The sequence below is a fragment of the Engystomops pustulosus genome, chromosome 5, assembly GCF_040894005.1.
Source record: "Engystomops pustulosus chromosome 5, aEngPut4.maternal, whole genome shotgun sequence".
Taxonomy (NCBI): domain Eukaryota; kingdom Metazoa; phylum Chordata; class Amphibia; order Anura; family Leptodactylidae; genus Engystomops; species Engystomops pustulosus.
The window spans coordinates 164,913,993-164,936,079 of NC_092415.1; the positions used below are offsets into that span (position 1 = coordinate 164,913,993).

A 22,087-nucleotide genomic window follows, 5' to 3' on the forward strand; every position below is an offset into this window, starting at 1 on the left:
GTATAGGTATATGTTTTATTTCATCCAATATTTCGGTGAGTGCCGTTTTTCTTTTCGATGTTGGACTGTCTACTAGTGTGAAGTTTGGGCGTCTACTTGTGTGCTGTATGCCTGTGACCATGTGGTGGCGTTTGTTTACCTCTACGGTTTCCATATGTTTTATTTCATGTTTCATACAATGCTTATTTACACTTACGATCCATTTTACAGATAATCGGTCCTGGCCAATGTTATGGCTAGCTTATATGTAAAGACGCTTCTCCTAATGGAGAAGTCTAGAGGATGCCACTGTTAACTCATAGGACCCTTTTACCCTTAGACATCTGTCCCGATCATCACTACTCCTAATTATTTAGGTAAGAGCTGGATATACCCAATAAAGGTAGTCATGTAATCTATCATCGAAGACCAAAATTTGCTTGCCAAAGTCAGATTTGTTGTGGTTGCCATGTTATCAACACAGAAAGTTGTAAAAACTATTGGTAATGTTTGAGATGACCTAAGAGATAAAATTCAAGTGGTGTGAGGTGAGTTAATCTAAATAGACATTGCACATTACCACAATGGCCATATTTCACACCATTTTATAGCAATCGTATCACCTGAACTTTCATGTCTGAGGATTTTTGTCCCTACATTTTCTGGGGTTTGACCTCGCAATTGACATAAAAATTGACCTTGTCATTATTGGTCTTAAAGCCCAGGTTTGTTATTTAACATGTCTATAAGGGTCATTCTTCTGCTGCATCCAGATTTTGTAGGGGTGTCTCTTTACTTGTTGAGTTTACGTCGGTAACTTGGCACTAGTGGAATTTGCCACTATGAAATGGCAGCTGTGTTCACGGGACATCATAATCCCTTCAATCACCTCTCCTTTCATCAGTTCCATCTTCAGGTTCCTGTAGTGAACGACAATTTTGAACTTCTTGTGTTGATAATTATTTGAACCACGAGTGATATTGCAAATGTGATGGTTGCTGTCCATTTCAGAGACCATTCTGATCTGCCGTGTTACATGATTATGTACCTTATGGAAGCACTTGCCCAATATAGCAGCTTTCCAGAATCTCTGTGTTCCTGTCTGACACCTTTGTGAGCTTCTGCCTTGTTGCTTGTGAGACAGAATTCACAGATATCAAATAGAGGAAAGAAAATTGGAGTGGAGTAGAGAAGATGAAAGTCAATGTTAGTGGAAAGAAAGCACTTGGCTCTGGTAGCTTCACAAAACTCTGTAATATATGTTATCTCTGCTACAAATTAATAGTACAAATAACCTTTGAACTTTAGAAATGGAGAAAGAAGCTGCAGTGTACATAGTGCACCATAGAAAATGTTTATGTCCTTAACAACTCTCTGTGCCCTGCCCTAACCCCACCCCTTCATGTGACTCCAAATAGTATAATGCACCCTTCCTTTGACCTGACCCCCCACCTTGTATAATGTTCCCTTTCCAGTGGTCCTCACACGGTACTGCATACCCTTACTGTGGCCCCCATTATGTAATGCCTCCTGTCCAGTCCCATGTGCACCCTGTATATAATACCTCCTAATGTGGCCCGGCTACTGATAATGCTCCCCTTCTAGTAGCCTCCACATATTTGTTGCCTTCCTTAATTGTTGCCCCCTTTTAATGTTGGCCCTCCATTTAGAGTGCCTCACTTTATTTAGCCCTCCATATAAAATACTCTCCCTTTCTGTAACCCTCTAACTTAAAATTCCCCTCTCCCATCACACACACAGAGTCCACATTCTCTACTTCCCTCCTTTTTTTGTTACAGAAGGGAACCCGTCACCAGGTTTTACCCCAATAGAATACTAGTCCCCACAGGTAGAGTATAGAATGTCCTTCTAGAATTCTTTCTTTTATGTGACATCCCACCTGGTTAGCTTTAAAAAATTTTCTCCAAAGTAAGTCAAATATGACTCTTCTGACATTTTCTGAGATAAGTCACGTTTATTGGTTGCAGGGGTAGTGTCAATTTAGGAACCCTTATCCTTGGTTCTATAGTACCTAGTGACACTACCTCAAAACCACTAAAATGATTCATCTCATGTGCTAATTATCTGATAAGAGTCATATTTGCCTGACTTTGAGGGATAGTTTTTATAGGTAAGGGTGAGATTTCGCATTAAAGAGGGAATTCTACAAAAGACATTTCTCCCTGCTCCACTATTTTATTTAACTCTATATGTGCTTGGATTGTCCTACTGAATCAGGACCAGTTGGTCGGTATTCTGATTTATGCTACTTCTGTTGAAAAGTTACTCACCATCTAAACTTTATCACTCCCTATAAAAGCGAGACTTGAAGCATACTTAATCTTTCAGCAAACCTTACATAATTATTTTTTACTTGTGTTCTTCATGTTTTACCAGTTTTTGCTTATTTAGGCTCTTTTTGTTTTAATTAGAACTAGTTGATGGAGACTAGCTGCAGAGACTAGATGAGACTCTGCTCCATAACTCTTACCCCGAAGCCTAAGCAAAATTATGTGGGATATTACAGAGAAGTCATGTACCAATGTGAACAAAGCACTTACAAAGGAATACTTACAATTATCTGCTGTATCACTCTCTCATCTCTTAACAAGATCCTCCTCACCTTGCTAAAAATTATTTTGATTCGGAAATATCTGCTAGAACTCTAAAACATCTTACAGAAGAAGGGGGTGGAGTAAAAGAGCCAGAAATGGAGACATTTTCTCTTCTATGTTACAAAGTTTGTTGTAGTGAATTCACTTCCGCTAATGATTAATATATAGGTTTTTGACCCCCCCCCCTCAGTCCTGTGTAAATATACCGTATAGGTTACAAATACCTATTCATCACTCTTTGCAATCCTAATGTATGTGTGCAATAGGGGCAGTATTTTGATGTATTGTCAGCAGTGGTAAATGCAGAGCTTGATTTCTATTGTTTTCCTTCCTCCAGTAATCTCCAGCAACTATCAGACGTGCCTGGGTCTTCTAATGCACTACCCACCGATCGGCGATGTTCACTCCCTCATTCTCAAGGCTCTGTTTCTGCGGGACCCAAAGGTATAGTAACACTAAAAGCCTGTTTTCTTCAGTGCCTCAAGCACACCAACAATTACACCATCAAAGAGTATAAATGTGTTTTAGACGGAGAGCTTACTTGGCAGCTAGTAATAGACATTAGCATAAAGTTTTGGGACCTCATGGAGAGATTACGTCTGGAGGCTGTCATCTACTATCTGTACTGACAATGGTACATATCATTAATCACAGAGGGGGCATGTAGAGGGGGGGAAGCTTCAGATCTGTATTAATCGTGTGCTCTATAGCAACAAGTTCAGCAGAGTTGGTTTTAAAACAGGTGAGAACATTCTCTGCACTTGCGTAACATGGTTAATGTCTTTTTTTATATACCAGGCATGTAATCACAAAATGGTAAAGTATAATGAAAATCATGCATTCTGATTTATGTAGCTGCTGCATTGTATTGTGTCCATAGTTTATTCATAAAAGTAATGGGGACACCTTTTACAAAATACATATAAGAGTATTAAGATACAATCACAGAATAGATCCAACTCAACTGTCAACTTGCAAGGTCTAGGACTAGGAATGAGCAGACCCATTCAGATTTCATCCAAAGCCGAACCTTAAGGCTCCCCCCGACTGGTAACAACCATGATCGGTGCCAATGTTACCCTTTAAAAACCGTCGGTGGGAAGCGACCATCGGAGAGTAAGTAGTGGCCCACAACTGCCACCGGCATTTAAGAGGTTATACCCATGACTATTGCCAGTTCCGATCGCAGGTGTCTGAGGGGACCCTAACCCAGAATGTTTTGAACGGACCCTAACATTTAGGTTCTGGTATGCTCGTCACTATCCGGACTGATATGTAAGCAGCGCTAGCAAACACCATAAAAATAAAAAATTTGGCCAGCAACTCCACTATAGCATAAAAAAATGTTCCTTCTATATTTATGGAAAACCAACATACAGCAAACATCCAAAATGAAATTTTGAAGGAGAAAAAATGGATGGACCTGAAACACGAAAGGTTGCTGGATACATTTTCCTCATTTAGAGTTTCTTCTCGGATGTTTGATGCATATTGATTAAACTATTAAATAGTATTGTTGGGTTCACGGAAACCCCAAGGATCACACAAAGAAGTCTGTTATGAGACTTTTTACACACTGTCTGCTTTGACTACCGTTTTATCTTCAATGGGTAAATGCTATTTGTGGTCATAGATTGCTGTTCTAATAGTGAGAAGGTGTATCTAGAGGCCGTACCCTATTGGAAATGGCAGCAGCTTATTTAAATGGCGATCATCCACCAATATGTTGTCCTGACACAGGTCCCCGATTGTGACGGCTTCTTATCCTGGAGTTTTCTTGTTCTTGTATTTCACTTCTTCATTCCCTTTATACTTCTGGCATGGATCCCAAGTTTCCTCATGGCTATGGTCCTGACTTTTGGATTGTCACATTCTGAGGACTTTTCTGCTGTGCACCCATGTGTCCATTCCTTCCAATCCATAACTATTCTGAAGACCAGAATCTATGAATCCCTTCCACTTTTCACCCCTGTCTTACCAGCGCCAAATGCATAAAGACCAGAAGAATCTCTGCTCTGTTTATTTCCATAATTTCATCAAAATGTAAGAAATTATGATTGGTTCTAAGCTAAGCACATTATTGTGTTTGAGAGAGTTCTTCTTTAAAGATACTTTGCTACTCTGTTATGTCAGTCTTAAATTAACTATGGACAGGTCTCTAAGATTTCAGAACGTATATTTTGTACTTGTTGCCAAATCATACACCTGTATGGGACTGTATCGAGACATACTGTATCCATTCTGGTATATAGCATAACCCAGTAGTGGCAAACCTATGGCAGAGGTGGCACTCTCAGAGCCCTTTCTCTGGGCCCCCAGGCGTTCATCACAGCACACAGTTTGCCAGACTGGACACAAGGATTCCTCCTGCAGTCCAAAACAGCCCAGGACGTGCTAGGCTGAGCACTATTTTAAATCTACATCCTTGGCTGCCAGGAGAGGAGGAGCGAGAAGGTGTGGACAGAGATGGATTATGGGAGCTCCTGCTCTGGGTCTCCTGAGTCTTCTCCTTCAGGGAACCCTGGAGGGAGGTTACAATCCAAATTTCTCCATCTTCTTTCTATTCTATAGGTGTCCTCAGGAAGCCAATACGATTGAAACCTGTGATACAGCAAGGATCAATAAGTTACTTCTTAAATTGTAATGTTGGCACTTTGCGATATATAAGTGGATTTTGGTTGTAGTTTGGGTACTCTGTCTCTAAAAGGTTCGCCATCACTGCTATAGGCTGACTTTTTTGATCTCCTAAATACTCTGCCAGATGCACTGGACACAACATGCTTATCTTTTGGTTTGTTATGTGGTGGCCAGGGCAATTGGAACCACCTACTATTATTTCATTGTTGGTGATTCCAGCTGAAATTGACTAGCTAGGCCAACTTTGTAATATTACATACCACATCTTCACAACACTACATTATGAGGTCGGAACCCAGTCCCATATCAATATGAAGTACTACTCCAGTATAAGATTAATACCAAAAGGAGAAAGGAGTAACACTGTTCTTATGAAAACAACATGAAATTCATGTATATTTATTTCAATACCATTTTAAAAAGAACATACACAGGCAGTCCCCTACTTAAAGACACCCAAATTACAGATGACCCCTAGTTACAGACCGACCCCTCTGCCTACAGTGACCTTTGGTGAAGCTCTCTGGATGCTTTACTATAGTCCCAGACAGCAATGATCAGCTGTAAGGTCTCTGTAATGAAGCTTTATAGATAATCCTTGGTCCCATTACAGCAAAAAAATGTGAAAATACAATTGTCACTTGGATTAAAAAAAAAAAAAATTGTCTGGATCTACAATTATAAAATATGCAGTTCTGACTTACATACAAATTCAACTTAAGAGCAAACCTAAAGAACCTATCTTGTACATAACCTGGGTACTTCTTGTACAAGTAATCACAGCAATATTAGCAATAATAGTAATCACAGCAATATCAGAAAAATTGCGGTCCAGTGCCACTAAAACAAAATCCCGGATTATATGTCGCTTACACCAATGATATCAGTAAAATACTCCAGACTAGATATGTGTCTTCCTCATGGGGCTTATGGTGTGTGACAAATGGACACCCCAACGCAGGGGATCATGCGTCAGCGCAGGTTGTGCCGGATATACTAAAAGGCTCCAGGCTCTTTGTATATCCAGCACTCGCCTTTGTGGTTAGACAATTAAATCACACTGTTGCCTGGTCTAGGAACTGCTAACTATAGCTAGTGCGCTGAGTGTCCACACCCCTCCATACCCACTTCATGTGGATGTGGTGTAAGGGGGAAAATATTCACAATTCCTGACTGTGTGCCAGTAAATGTATGCCAGTGCAAGTCAGGATAAACCCCCTCTATAACTGTTAAAACTCACTTTATATAAGCCAGACACAAAATTGTATTGTTAATTTTGACCCCATGTACCCTCTTTCATTGTTACATATTGATCTTTAAATGACCTCCTTAGAGTTCTCCAGTTTGTTCTTTTAGAAAGAAAAAAAGCGTAAGCCCAATTAGAAACGAAAAGTCATAGAGGATGTGAACATATTGTTTTCTCTAAATATCCAGATGTTCTACCGTGTCCTGAAGGCAGTAAGGCCTGAGAATAAAAGGTTTGAGACTATTGTTTTAAGTTAACGGTGAATTTTGTAAATCTGCCAGTACCCCTTAGCAAATAAAATTCTAATACAGCAACATCACCATAGGAATTTTTTCTTCCTGCACATCCATATCCGAGTTTTGTAGACTTTAAAAGTGTTAACCTTATCACAATGAGTGATACCTACCACATTGCCAAATTTGTATAGCAAGCATTAACATTTTAAATTAGCAGCTAAGAACAAAACAAGCTTTCCTTTAATTTTATGACCATTTGTGTTGATAGCTATAGCCAGGAGTGACTTGAGCAGTGCATATTGTTGCCATATATTGTGTTTGCCGAGTTTTTATTTATATACATATATAAATATATATCTCTAGGTATATACGTCTTTAAGTTTTACTGATCAATAGTGGTTAAGTCTATCATACATGGTGCATAGTAAGATTACACATCATGCATCTCTGTTAATATAGAAATATGTTAATATAATAGCAGCATATCGCTTTAGGCATTTATCTATTAATTTACCTTAGATAAAGTTGTGAGTTTGTCGGAGATAGTGTCCGGGATCTTGGAGGCACCAACGAGCTTTCTTGCTTTTAGGCTGGGTATTTAAGATTGTTATCGGGGCAATGGCCTAATGTTAATGAGTTTGTTGAGGGTTTATTTCTTGAATATAAATAAACACATAGATGTACGCTATATGACCAAAAAGTAAATACAATTTTATTGATTATACAAAAAGCACAACAAGAACAGACAACAATAAAAACATTTAAAAAGTGTGCGAAGCACACAAGTACAACAAGCAGAGCACCCCAGCATATGATAGTGTTGGTTGCTCTGCACACCACCAGCTCCCCCTACCTGCACCAAAACCCCTTCTTCTGCACCAATATAAGGCAATGTATTAAAAGTGAATCGGTTGAAAAACCGTGCTGTGTCCCTAGTCCAAGATGTAATTTGGCTGAGTAGTCGGATGTTCAAAGTGTAGGGGAAAAAACCCCCAATGCTACAATAAAGTGAAGTGGACACAAGCCCAGGATCCACGCACGGTTTACCTGTTATGATAACAACGTCCTGTAATGAGGTGCGGTAGGGGGGAACAGGGCTGGGGAGGAGACCCCACGCGTGTCGCTAGTCACCTAGCTTCCTCAGGGTTTATTTCTTGGCACCAGCTCCCCAAAATATCAGCTCAATTACAGGATGCTGTGATTTAGTAAGTTGTGTCCACTTCATTGTTCAGCTGACACAGCTCTCTACTTCTTAAAGGGAACCCATCAGCAGAAATTGACCTAATAAACCACTACCAGTATGTTCCCAAGCAGCTGAACTCCTTTCAGATCATGTTTCTTTCTTGGTCCAGTGTGGTGGCATCATCCAGAAATTCATCTTTGAAGTGAGAAGTAAATAGGTTGTACAGAGTCAATGAGGCAGAGGTTTTAACACAGACGTCATTCTCTCTCTTCCTCAGAAATCCCCCTTCACTGTAAATGATGGTTCTGCATCCAGAGAAATCACTAACCAGATCTCCTGAAATCTGATGCATGATGTCAATCACAAAGGAGGAGGCGTTCAGAGCTCCACATCTTGACTTCAGTGTTTAACTCTCCGCGTCCTTGACTTTATACAACCAATTTACATCTCACTTCAAAGTTGATTTTCAGGTAGATGCCGTCACACTGGAGCATTAAAATAACAATTTCTAAAAGGCTGTTTGACAATATACTGGTAGTGGTTTATTAGGCAATTGCTAATGACAGGTTCCCTTTAAAGTGACTGTACCTCATACAGAAGCTTACAGTAGTTCAGTTCCGCTGGAGGTGAATGACCATGAGCTGCTATACCAGGCATAGTTACTACAAGTGCTAAATTGGACTAAATGACGGACCCGGTACAAGTTTGAAACACCTATCCCTACTGTATGCTTTTAGTTTTATGGTCAATCCTATGTACCCATTATTGAGCTATTACATGCTTTAAAAGAAAAAAAGGATTAGAACTCACAACCACGCCTCTCAACTGATTTTCTGTTTGCCATTTGCAAATGTGGCAAATTTTAGTTTTCATGGGGGAGAGGGGGATGCTACGTTTAGCAAGAAAGCTAAAATGAATACCAAACATACATGTGCAAAGTGGAGCGGTCCTGCAATTCAATTTTCCATTTACGAAGCCCTAGGAAATGGACAGAAAATTACTGCACAGGTTAGTTGGAAATTTGGTCATTGAGCAGTAAATAGGCAGCAAAAATAAAAGAAGGAATTTCGGACAAATTAATCAATATTGCTCACGGTATGAAGTAGGTAAGAATTGGTCCGGGAGCTGGAAAATTGTGTCATTGAGGTGATAATAGTAAAGAAAAAGCAATAGAATAATATAATGCAGACAGTCCCCTCTTTAAGGACACCTGACTTACAGATGACCCATAGTTAAAGATGGACACCTCTGCCCCCTGTGACCTCCTTGGTGAATCCTTGGTCCAATTACAGTAAAAAAAATTTTGAAACTCCAATTGTCACTGGGGCAAAAAAAAAAATTTTCTCTGGATCTACAATTATAAAATATCAATTTTCGACTTACATTCAAATTCAGCTTGAGAACAAACCTATGGAACCTATCTTGTATGTAACCCGGTGACTGTATATATATATATATATCTCTCATTAAAGGAAAGTTAGAAGTAAACCCACTACCACTGCTATCTCTGTAGTAGTAAAATATTGTTCTGGGCTAACGTGTACAATAAACCATCACATGCTTCTTGTTTTCTGCTCAAAACTTTAACAATTTGAACAGGAATTAGCAAAGATATAAATGATATATAATAACAAAGAAAATTGGATGCGTACTTTAACATCAGATAGATGTGCTGGCAGGGCTCCGCGAGGTGCTTGTGCATTGACCATCTTCAGCTCCGACAGCAACTGCAAAATAAAAGGCTAAATTAGCATTTTCATTTAGAAATATCACAGGCTTTGGAAGAATTAAGATGGATCTAACATCACAAAGGAGACCAAGGAGAGTCTTTCTACAAGCTGTCTTTTTTAGAAATATTTGTTTAAATAAGGCTAATTTAGTTAATCCTTCGCAGTTCCCAGGTAATTGCAGTTCTATCAGGCTGTTTGTTCCAGGTTTAAAATACTGCGGAATTTTACAATCCAAAAAAGCGGAAAGGGAAAAAATCTGTTTCACTGGCATCGGAGAGACAAATATTTTTTCTGACAGTTTCACTTTGCATATACTGTTAAGTATCGCTATGTATCTTCATCACCCGCTTGCATTCAGACAATTTGGTTTCTGTTATGTTCCTCTAAATCCCTTTTAGTGGCTGAGGGTTGGCCCACCTGTCTCCTCTAAAACACCTGCAACATATGTTTGCCTAACCCTAATGTGCCTTTCCTTTTGGGGCCTATGAATTTCCCCTTGAGCTTTTTGCTTATAAACAGCTGAGTAATTTTGTTTTCTAATGACGCTTTCATGTCCCCTGGCAATGAGGCAATAACGTATTCTGTAAACCAAATGTCATTTTTCACTGGGCTACACTTTTTTATGTATTTTGTATTTTTTTTTGGTTTACAATGTTTATGCCATAACTGTAAATGATTCCGTCTTAATTAATATAGTAAGTAAATGCAGATCATTTTTGACCACTTTTGCATATCCGCAGTCTGTATGGCTTCAGACCTGAATAAAATATATGTTCCAGCTTCTTTTTAATAAGAATACTGCAATGTTTCTGTATTTAACAAAGCGTAAAATCACAGGTGAGAAAATACCAATTCTGACAGACACAACTTTCTTTTTTGTACCATAACCTATTATAGGAAATAGAATGTGTGTTTTACACATATCATAATGTCAAAGCTTATACTGCATTACTATAAAGCTTCATGGACACTACCATATTGTCGTTCTATATAAGCCACAAAAAAAATCTATGGTTTCCTGTTGTGAATCTAGAAAAAAATGAAAGTGAAAATAAATTCTTGGAATTTATTTATTTACATTTGGTTAAAAAAAAATATGGTATAGTCTTTTTACTAGTTATTGTACTATTACTTTTATGCAGAGTAATAACTTAGATTTTATGGCTCCTGCCAATGTGAGGACGTCACATTATATTTTACAGCAGACAGGTGGCAATGCGTTTAGGCTCAACACTTAAATTATATTACTTTATTTTTAAGGTATCCCTATACCTGTACTTCTGGATAGGGGATAACTGTCTGATTGATGAATGACTGGCTGCTGGTACGTCCACCGTCCTTATGGATTGAGTGCCTGGTTAACAGATAGAGAAGGGTATGATACTTTGCTATCCCCGGTTGTCTGATAGAAGTGATTGGAGTGACCATCTCCATTCATACAGAGGTACATTCATACAGAGGTCCCACTTCATGGGAACTTACGGTTGATTAATTATCCAAGATCCATTAAAGGGAACCAGTCACCAGAGGCCATTTTTTGCATTGCCTGTGTCCCCACAGACACTAAACATCATATACCCAACAGTCTTTATAAAATGTATGCTATTTTTGGTTAAAAAGATAAATTACAAGAAAATTTACCTGGCTCCACGTTTCTTGAGTCCCTGAGTGTGTAGAGCAAGGAGCACAAGATTCAGGGGCAAAGAGTGAAAGGTGGGTTTTTTTTGTTTTTTAAAAAAAAAGTAGGATGATGAGCATTTTCTGGAGGGGGTGACCCTTTGCTTTACACACTCCCTGGACTCCGGAAACAAGCTGGCAAGAAGCCAGGTAATCTAAATTACCTTTTTAACCAAAAATGGTAGAAATTTTATAAAACGGTTTGGGCATATGATGTTTAGTGTTGGTAGGGAAATGGATAATTCATAATAAATAGGACCTCTGGTAACAAGTTCCCTTTAAGTTCAAGCGCTCAATACTGTGAATATGACTTTTATACCCACTGTATATAAAAAGCATTCAATGTTTTACACTACTCGGAGGGGTCATTATTAACTGAGAAGGCCCCGAATATGACCTTTATAAATAGTATACAGCACTAAACCTCAGAGAAAATTCTTGTCGGTAGAAGCTTGTCAGCGTTCGGCAGAGCTTCACAACTGCAACACTCATCCCATGTCGCATATCGCTATTAATTATATTTATTTTTGTTGTGTTGATGATGTAAATTGAAAGTATATTAAGCGGAGGTGCTTTATTTCATCAGGCGTGTGTCATATTTAATGGAGGAGCCTTGACTCCTTCAAAGTACTGTGCAAAATATGACTGACATTTCTTTAGGTAGTTGGGTAAAATTTATTTGTTGTGGTTATTTACGCTCTTGCTTTAAAGTAAAAATGTGCCGTATTGTAGACAGGTGATAAATATCTGCGAGAACAATGCCACTTTCTCAGTCACTTTCCGCAGAGTAGTTAGTGTAATTGCACTCAATGATATTGCTCAGCATTTAGTGTCAATAAATAAATGGCGAGTACGTTTTATAGCCAGTCGCAGTAACTTTTACCTGTATCATTATTACATTATTAATGATTGGCTACTATTAGAGCATACAGCTCTTATGTTATAAGCTAAGAATGTCTTGTCTCTGTACCCAAGGCTGACTTTTTAAACAAAAGGGTTCCCCCACTTCCTAAAGTTTAATAGTTTTCCATGGTATTTTAGATCCCAAAACACAGCAATAAAGTGGCAAGTCAATGCTGCCCATATAGTGCCGCCAACTTAATTATTTTGGGTTATGCCCACATAAAACCTCCAAATAGTGTTAAAATAATATGCAGCATTCAAATAATAGTCAATTAATGAGACCAAGATGGTTTATTCCCAAATAATATCACTACGAGTTAAAGGAAATCTAGCCTCAAAACCAAGCATGATAAACCAGGAACACTTACTCATAGATGCAGGCACTGTGACTATGGTGATCATCTTAAATTTGTTATCCACATGACCTCCTTCCTTCTAAAATCAGCTCAATCTAGTATTCTAATGAGATTATCACAGACACTTTTGTCCTGCAGCTTCGCAAGCTGTTACAGTGTGCAGAAGCACTTTCCCCCTCCCTCTGTGTTCTGGAACTCCCTCTGCTGCAGTGATATTACATCAGGAAGAGGGAGGTGGTGGCAGAGAGGGGGAGCGGTTGAGACAGTCCAATGGTCTTTGAAGCTACAGCACATAGAGGTCTCTGATAACATCATTAGCATAATTTTAAAAGTTGAATTGAACAGATTGATATATAATTTAGTTGTTTGTAACTTAGTTAAAAGTAAATTATCATTTACTCAATTATATCTCTGATTCTTCTGATGTTGTGATGGGTGGGACTAACAATGATTGACAGATATCCCTATCATAGAAGCAGAGCAGCCAATCACTGTTGGACAACCTCTATTGCTTCTCGGTATGCTAAGAACAGAGCTATATATTCTCCTTCTCAATGGCGTAACTGCCGCCGTAGCAGCTGCTACGGGGCCTGTGAGGTTAAGTGGCCTGGGGATGCACTCCCCTCCCTCTGTCTCAACTCCTAAACCTGGCCCTCCCACCTCTCTCCTGGCCACGATCACCTCTCCTCCTCTCCAGCACACCAGACGTGTGCCTGCCAGGCTGCCACCAGGCGGGCGGACGTTTATATGAATGCAGACTAAATATGCATATATTTTTATAAGGGGGCCCCCATCCAGAAATCTGCAATGGGGCCCAGCCTCTCCTAGTTACGGCCCTGCTCCTCCTGCTCTATAACATGCTGCCTGCAGATAGGACACTATATACACCCTACTCAGCTCCTCCTGCTCTATAATATGCTGTCAGCACATAAGACACTATGTACAATCTGCTCATGTCCTTCTGCTGTATAACAAGATGCCAGCCAATAGGACATTGTTTTTTGCGATCTGCTTGTCTTCTGCTGCTCTATAACATGCTTCCTGCGGGTAGGGCACTATCTCCATACTGCTTAGCTGCTCCTGCTTTATGATCTGCTTCTTGCAGGTAGGACACTGTGTACAATCTGCCCAGTTTCTCTTGCTATGTAGCATGCGTCCTGCAGTCCAGACTGCATTTTCCTTGTGTATGATGAACTAATTGGAAATGTTGACAAAAGTATAACAGATGTTTTATGGAGAATAATTCTCTCCGGATCTGAAGCCTCTATCTTTCACGGCTCCACCATTTATCTACAAACTCTGCATAGGCTGGGCAGTGGTGGAATGATTGCCGGAGCTAAAAGACCTACTGCATTTCTTGGCATCCCATGGTCATCTGCTTGTTTCTTACTGAGCTCTGGTTTCTTATTATTATGTTGAGACTGATAATAAGTAGCACATTGCGCCATGATTTGTATTCATATGTTTCATCACCTTCCACACATGCACTGCCAGCATTGCTACCCACATGTGGTAGGATGCAAAGGTGGTCGGATCCTCATATTCTGTCCCCTGGCAGTCGGCCTTATTTATGAGGGGGTCCCTCCATGCCCCTGTCAGTGGGGACCTGTAAGAATAGCCGGCCGCAGCGCATATATTGCACAATCGCTGCAGACTCACTGAGATGCGGCCCAGTCTGTTCGGCGCGGCCGGCGTTGTCAATATGCACGCCGCAGAGAGCCGGCAGCAATTGCGCAATATATGCGCTGCTGTCGGTTATTCTTACAGGTCCCCGCTTACAGGGGCGTGGAGGGGGGGGGGTGTCGAAGGCCCCCCCTCATAAATAAGGCCGACTGCCAGGGGACAGAATACGAGGGTCCGACCTCTTATTTGGTAACAGGTCGGATCAATTAAAACCACCTTTGCCAACATAAATTTTAATAAAAATGACATAAATAGAAATGGGCTGGGCAGAGGAATAGGGGGGACATATTTGGTGGGGGTATTTTTGGGGGGTGACAGGTACTCTTTAACAATAAATCTTCATTACAGACTTTACAGTTGATGATTGGAGCTTGGGGCTAAAGTTCAGTAAATTCAGGATTTACAGAGGTCACAGTGGGCAGAGAGGTCAGTGTGTAACTAGGGGTCGGGTGTAAGTCTGGTGTTTTTAAGTTGGGGACTCGATTCACAGGAAAGTAAATGTGGCTTTCAAACTAGGCTTATTATAGTTGATGGAAGGAATAGTCCTGCCAGTAGTATAACATATTTTTCATACACTTTGAGACATGTGTGTTCAGATGTAACATTTCTAAGCAGAATTCCCAAAGTGTAGTTTGGCTCACAAGCTATACTAAGTGATCACATCTCTACTTTTAACAAATTCAGACCCACGACAGTGCCTCCCTTTTTGTAGTGACAGGATGGTGATTTACAGAAGGGTTAACACATAGTCCTCCTGTCAGAGGGATGGCACTCAAAACATAGGCCTTTTCTGTCTCTTAAATTTCCAAGAAATAATTCTTCAATTTTGTTCTCACATTTCCATTATACCTTCAAAATTGCATTTCAAGTGCACTTTTTAATCTCCCCGTACTGTAAACAGCTCATTTTAATACCAGCAAACCTCACAGGAATGTAAATTGCCCTGCTGAAGTAATACTTGCATCTTATTCATATATTCAGGTAGGATCATTATTCCTAATAATGGATGTGAGCACTTAGATGGCAGATCTGTGTTTCTCGTCCTGAATTGCTTGTCAATCCTTTGAAAACACATGTGCACCATATGATCTATCTGCTCATTGTTTTCAATAACAAGACGCTTAATCCTGAGAACTGAGAGCGGAGACTTTATGTGGTTTTATAAAACACTGGCGCGTTGTCTTCTTTCTTCTATTATTTTATTTTTTTAAGAATTTTTTTCTTTTTTTTTTTTTCTTCCTCTAGTTTGCAGAAATTGATACTAACAGTTTTGTCTCCATTAAGAGCTGCCCGCCTATTATTAATATAGAAGGGAGAAATATCTATGGGCTGGAAACGCGCCAGGCTGTCTGAAGCCAAAGTCTTTTCTTCATTCATTCACCAGTTATTGTACATGTACTGAAACATCCAGGTATCTTGCCAGCTCCTTCACTGGAAATACAAGGCAGAAGTACAAGTTTATGAAGTCAAATAGTGACATGGTCTCAGGCGCACCAGAAATATAAAAAATTGAGTTGCCTTGAACCTTTATATCCGGAGACAACCATGGCTGTTATGGCTACCGCAGAACACCAGTTTAGAGGAGCTTTCTCAGGAGACAGGAAAATCTAAGTGGAATCATAATGAGATATATGTTTAAACCTATAATGATGAGCACGTATAGAAATATAATGTATAGGTTGGACTTGATGGATTGATGTCTTTTTCTAACCTTTTTTACTACGATACTTTGAAGTGTGGACCTACCAAAGCAGACTGACTTTGGGTTATTCCTAAAGGCTTGGAGCCTTGGCTCAGACAGTGAGAGAAGCTGCTTTAGCTATAATTTATCTAAGTTGCCTCTCATTGTCTTGCTACTTAACAAGTACAAAAGAATTGTATACATAACTGCAGGCAATCTATCAGGTCACTAAATAATCCATGTGTTGTTGATGGCTGACCCGAGCATGGCTGGGTAATCTGATTTTTGGCACCAAGGGAGCAGGCAATGTAATAGAGCACCCTAGCTTTTATTAAAAAAAAAAGCTGAAAAGATAGGTGTCCAGATACTCAAAAGAACAGGGGACACAAGTATACAGGGCTTGGAACATTGGCTCAGACAGCTTTTTTGGGAGATGCTGCTTTAATTATCATGTATATTTTGGCTGGGATCAGAAAGTTTATCAGATTCTTAGAGTCTAAGGCCCCCAGCCATGAAGAAGTATGGACAAGCGGTGAGAAGATGTTTTCAATGACATCCAGAAGACATTAGGTAACCATTTCAATGAAGAGGACAAATCAACGTACACAGTAGGTGAATAAGCAATTATTAGTTTCTGTTTTTATCAAGGGTGCAAATACTCATTAGAACTTTTCAGGTGCCTTAAGAAGGTATGGTAAAGTCCAGATTTCAAAGAAAAGTTTTCTAAAATTTCTATAATAGTACAGATCAGACTATAATTGAGTTTACAGACTGTTGGACCATACTTTTTAGGACCCTTTTATAATGCTTTTAAACTTGGTTTTTGTGTGATGAAAGTTTAAAGGACAACTACCACCAGGATGAAGGATTGTACACCAAACACACTGACATACAGGTGTGTGCCCTCTCTGGCAGGATCAAATCTTCTTTAGGGTTCCGATGCCCTTGTTTTTAAGGAAAAAAGAATCCAAGGGGGGGCTCATTTGCATGATACCATTAAAAAAAAAAGGAAATAAGAAGCTAAAAGAAGATCCTGCAGAGGGGGAACATACCAGTATGTCTGTGTGCCTAGTTTATGATCCTTGATCCTGGTGGTAGATGTCTTTTAAGGTTGGGTTCACATCTGTGACCACAATAAAGGGGTCCATCGTATTGCAATCTTTTTTTTGTTTGTTTTTTACCAGCATCTATGAGAAAACCTGGATCAACAGCTTTGAATGGATGATGATGGGTGATAGTTGTCTCCCTCTGTACAGTGCTTGTGTTTACCTCCAGATAATTGATGTCAGAGGTGCTTGGCAGCTGCTTACCCTTCCTGCCTCTTTTGGGATTACTTACCATCCAAAACATCTTCCAGGCAACAATTTACTTATGTTATTAGCCCTTTGCTTCCTCATGACTACATAGGTTATATTGAACTGCTGTTACTCAATATACTATATAAAAGAGTGCTAGTGTACTTTTGTATAGGCTTTATGTTTTCACATCCATCACTATTCCCTTGTATAAAAGTTTCTTCAATGTTTCCACACAAATCCGAATATTTTCCAGGAAGATGCACCAGCAGAATCCCTTTTGGGAATTGCGAAAAGACAAAGGCTATGGCTGCCATCTAGTGGTCGCCGGTGATATTACCATTTGTAATATTATCAAATACCTTCTAATCTGTAATCAGTCAATAATGTTGTTATTTACTTACAAGCGCTCAGGTTGTCTTAATTATATGTAGATCTGGAAAATGAATTCATGATTGATGTCTTAAAAGGTTCAGCTTTATTAAAGTTTAACTTGCTATGCAATTCATATCTCAAAAAGTAAAATGCTAGATGTGGAAGATAAATATATCCTTTAATATGCCATTCTTCAACACGCCATCAGTTATTAAACATCAACTTTTTCCAGGTGTCATGGAAATCCGACATTATTTATTTGCCTGTGTATTGTTTATGGGAGTATTAATAGATGTATGCAGGGGGTGTGATGGAGTCCTGTGATTTGCACAGTTTACTGCTCACTTTTCCTTTATCTTTTTTCTTGAAGTTGTTGATCTAATAAAAAAACACCTTCAGCCATTGACTGTTATAAGTGCCTATGTCCATACTTTGGCTCTGTGGGGATGGAGACCTCTCTGAAGCTGGCAGTGCTGAGAATTACTTTATTTTACTGCCACTTTTAAATCCTTAAAGGATTTTTTTGTTGTGAATGGCATAAGAGTTATGGGGATAAAAGGGTCAGCTACTCCCCAATCAGTAGTGGTGTACATGTACTTGTTAGTGTCCCTCTTTTCTGCTCACCTGGTGCTGGGACCATCATAATCAAACTCCTCCACCCTGATTCTAGGGTGCAGGACATCCATGTGATGTCATCCCTATGGGGCTGACCATCTTGTCTTGTCAGTGTGCAGCAGAAACATCTAGTTTAGGATGAGTTCACGCTTGTTTTTTTACATATACTCTGTAAGGACACGTTGGGCTGATTCCCGATGTGTCCTTACAACATATGGCACATGCGTATCCCACTGTATAAGCACAATGGTGCAGCTTCCCTTCGATGTCCTGACATGTACCCATACAGCAGGTTACCACCACATATGGGGGATTTTTATACTCGAGAGTGATTGGGTATCAAATTTTGTGGAGCGTTTTGGTATTTTATCCACCCATAATGTGTACATTTTATAAAAAAAACACATTCATTTAGCCAAAAAAAAATGTTAATTTCAAAATTGCATCCGATTTTGTTTTAACCCCTGTAAAACAATTGAAGGGTTCACAAACTTCATAAAAGTTGTTTTACGCATGTTGAGGGGTGTCGTTTCTATATTGTAATTAGTGGGGTTTTACTTTTATTAAGGCCTCTGAAAGGTACTAACCCTAACCTGAGCAGGACCCTCAAAAGTACGTTTTTATGAAAATGTAAAAATCACACCTAAAGTTCAAAGCCCCATAAAATCCTACAAAAATGAGAGGATGCATAAAAAACATGTCCACATAAAGTAGACATTCAGTGAATGTGTGGAAAAAGTAGAACATTTTGAATTTGAAAATTGAGAATTTTTCCAAATTTTCAACAAATATCTGATCTTCTCATAAATAAATGCAAAACATCCCACCAAAAATCACTTGGATATGTTAAAGCGTTCCGAAGTTATAACCACTGATAGTGACACATGTCAGGTTTGAAAACATGGGCCGTGTCAGGAAGGTGAAAAGTGGCTTCGGGGTTAAGGGGTTAATGGTAAAAATTATTACAACTGTCTGTTCTAACATTACCATTTTCTGTGCTGCTTATCTGATCTGTGACACCATAAAAAGACTGATAAAAGGTTTTATTCTATGCAAATACAAACAGGAAAGTATCCAATGTGTTGTATCTATGTACATGGATTCCCCTGTGTAGCATGTGGGTCCTGACCTTGTACAAAGTTTGTTGAAAGGAAATACAAGAAGTTTAGTAATCTATCTTTTTTAAGCATAGTGCCTCTCCCCCTCCCCCCCCCCCCACATACTTTGGTTCTTATAAGCCTTCCCTTATTCCATGTTTTAAATTTTAATGGACGTGTTTAATTTTTCTATTTTTTGTTATGTCAATTCTTCTAAGGCTCATTAATAAACCTTTATATTTTTTATTTTTACAGAAAAACCCCAAACCAATGAGTTATCAGTTTCATCAAAATCTAGACTACTACAGAGCACGTGGACTTGACTTAATGAACAGATCACGGTCAGTATTACTCATCGCTATTCAGTTGACTCAACCCTTTAAGGGTGTATACCGAGTTAGCAAGTTACTCCTTATCTTGTGGGGGTTAACAAGCCGATCTGTGAGAGTTTGGTTGCTGTAACCTCCACCAATCACTTGAGTGGTACCCCCAGCATTCCAGAATGGGACACTCCCGTACTATTGAATGGAGATGCCATGGGCATGCTCTACCTGCTGACCAACCCTTTGTTGAAAACAGGACACCTATTCTCTAGATTTCTGGGGGTCCTGTTTCTGTAATCGCAGGGGCTTCCAGCAGTTGGACCGTCAATGATTAGCTTGTTATCCTCTATACCCTTTGATAATTTCTTTGCTCAGTAATTGAGCTCTGCTTCTAAATGTAATAACATGCAATAAATAATAATATTTAATTACGGTTTTACTTTTCATTTTGTACTTGAGTTAGTGACCATTTTATGGATAGCTGGGTAAATTGATTCAATATGCACAGTATAAACATCTAACTAGTATTTTTGATATCCAGCTTAAACACCAAGCCTGCTCCCCTCAACATCAACAAAGTGTCCAGCAGTTTACTTAATTTTGGTCGGAAGTTAATGGGACCAGCCATTCCCACTGGAAGTTCTATGAACCCTATGACGTCACCATCGAACACCAACACAAGCCATAGTGCTGGAAGTACCATCCTTACGGCGTCAATGCCAAGTCAATCAGTCATGGAGCCTTCTCCATCTTATGCCTCAGCATCTCAGCAGGTTCAACAAAATCAGCGCATGATGAAGTCGGAGAGCATGCCGGTGCAGCTTAGTAAAGGTAACTTCTTTGTTTAAAACTATTCTTATTGACTTCTTTTAAATTCGGAGGAAGTTTTTTTTTCTTCAGTTTTTTTTTTGGGCATAAGAAAAATTGAATGTTCTTTTCCAGAGGAAATGTGAGGAGAATGGAAATGTATCATATTTTGTGTAGCCTATTAATGGGTTCTCGGCAAACCACAATAACATCATAAATGTAGGTAGCTTTTAAGTGACCATTAAATAATGGGTAATGCTTATTGCTTACTTGTGGCACCATGATTCACCTACATACATAGAACAATCCAACATTCGACGTCCTTCCATAGTATTCCATGCTATGTGTGTGTTTATGCAAGCTGCCGTATACTGTATCCACGACATTCGGTTGCAGTGAAGTGGACGTTCTTGGGCAAGGAGGAGAACTTGACTTCAGTGCTGAACTCTCTACTTCCATGACTTTATTTTTAGTTGATTTTCTCCAGAAAATTGTGATGCCACCATCCTGAATCATAAAAAAACATTGACTAGATGGTGTTAACATTTTTCACAGCATACTGGTTTATTTAGGTCAGTTTTTGCTGACATGTTCCCTTTAAAGGGAACCTACCACCACGAATCTACCTATAAAGGTAGATCGGGTGGTAGGTGGATGTATGGGACGTGAGGATAGCCCTTTTTAGAGCTAATCCTCACGTCCCCGCTAGCGTAGCATAAACTTTATTGCCCTAATATGTTAATTTAATTAAGCGGCTACCGGGGCGTGGAGTAGCCGGACACGAGGCTACACGGCGCGTCTACTCCACGCCCCAGTAGCTGCTTTCCCCCGCCTACCCTGTGATCTTCGGCGCGCAGCTCCTGGCAGCTGCGCGCCCTCGTCCGAGAAGCCGGAGTTCTGCGCATGCGCAGTAACTCCGGCCTCGTTCCCGAGATCGCGCATCTTGGCCGGAGTTACTGCGCATGCGCAGAACTCCGGCTTCTCGGACGAGGGCGCGCAGCTGCCAGGAGCTGCGCGCCGAAGATCACAGGGTAGGCGGGGGAAAGCAGCTACTGGGGCGTGGAGTAGCCGCGCCGTGTAGCCTCGTGTCCGGCTACTCCACGCCCCGGTAGCCGCTTAATTAAATTAACATATTAGGGCAATAAAGTTTATGCTACGCTAGCGGGGACGTGAGGATTAGCTCTAAAAAGGGCTATCCTCACGTCCCATATATCCACCTACCACCCGATCTACCTTTATAGGTAGATTCGTGGTGGTAGGTGCCCTTTAAAGAGTTGTTAATTTTTTTTTAGAAATCTTTACAGATTTAGGCAGCATTTACACTACCATTGCCATGTACCCTGTGCATTTCAGTGGAGACGTATGGCCACCCGCCCGGCCGTAGTCTAAGCCTGTACCACTTGACGTAGTTTTTTTTAATATAAAGGGAACCTACCCCCCACATATCTACCTATAAAGGTAGATTGGGTGGTAGGTACATCCATAGGATGTGAGGATGGTCCTTTTAAGGGCTTACCTCATGTCCCCACTATCTTTTGATAACTTGAGGCTACAAGGCGTGGCTACTCCACACCCCAGTAGCCTCTTTGTTGCTGCGCACCCTCGTCCACGAAGCCTGCCATCTGTGCATGTGCAGTGGCTTCGGAGCA

At 40.0% G+C, this 22,087-nt stretch overlaps 1 protein-coding gene across 4 annotated transcripts in view; it reads left to right on the forward strand.

Moving 5' to 3' along the window:
• The window catches only part of TBC1D5 (TBC1 domain family member 5), a 402,345-nt gene that overhangs the window by 318,505 nt on the left and 61,753 nt on the right, over positions 1–22,087 (forward strand). For all 4 annotated transcript variants that reach the window (XM_072153665.1, XM_072153667.1, XM_072153666.1 and 1 more), the window contains 3 exons: positions 2,932–3,038; positions 19,564–19,649; positions 20,173–20,462. In XM_072153665.1, coding sequence (XP_072009766.1) covers positions 2,932–3,038; positions 19,564–19,649; positions 20,173–20,462 — 483 coding nt within the window. The remainder of the gene's footprint in view (positions 1–2,931; positions 3,039–19,563; positions 19,650–20,172; positions 20,463–22,087) is intronic.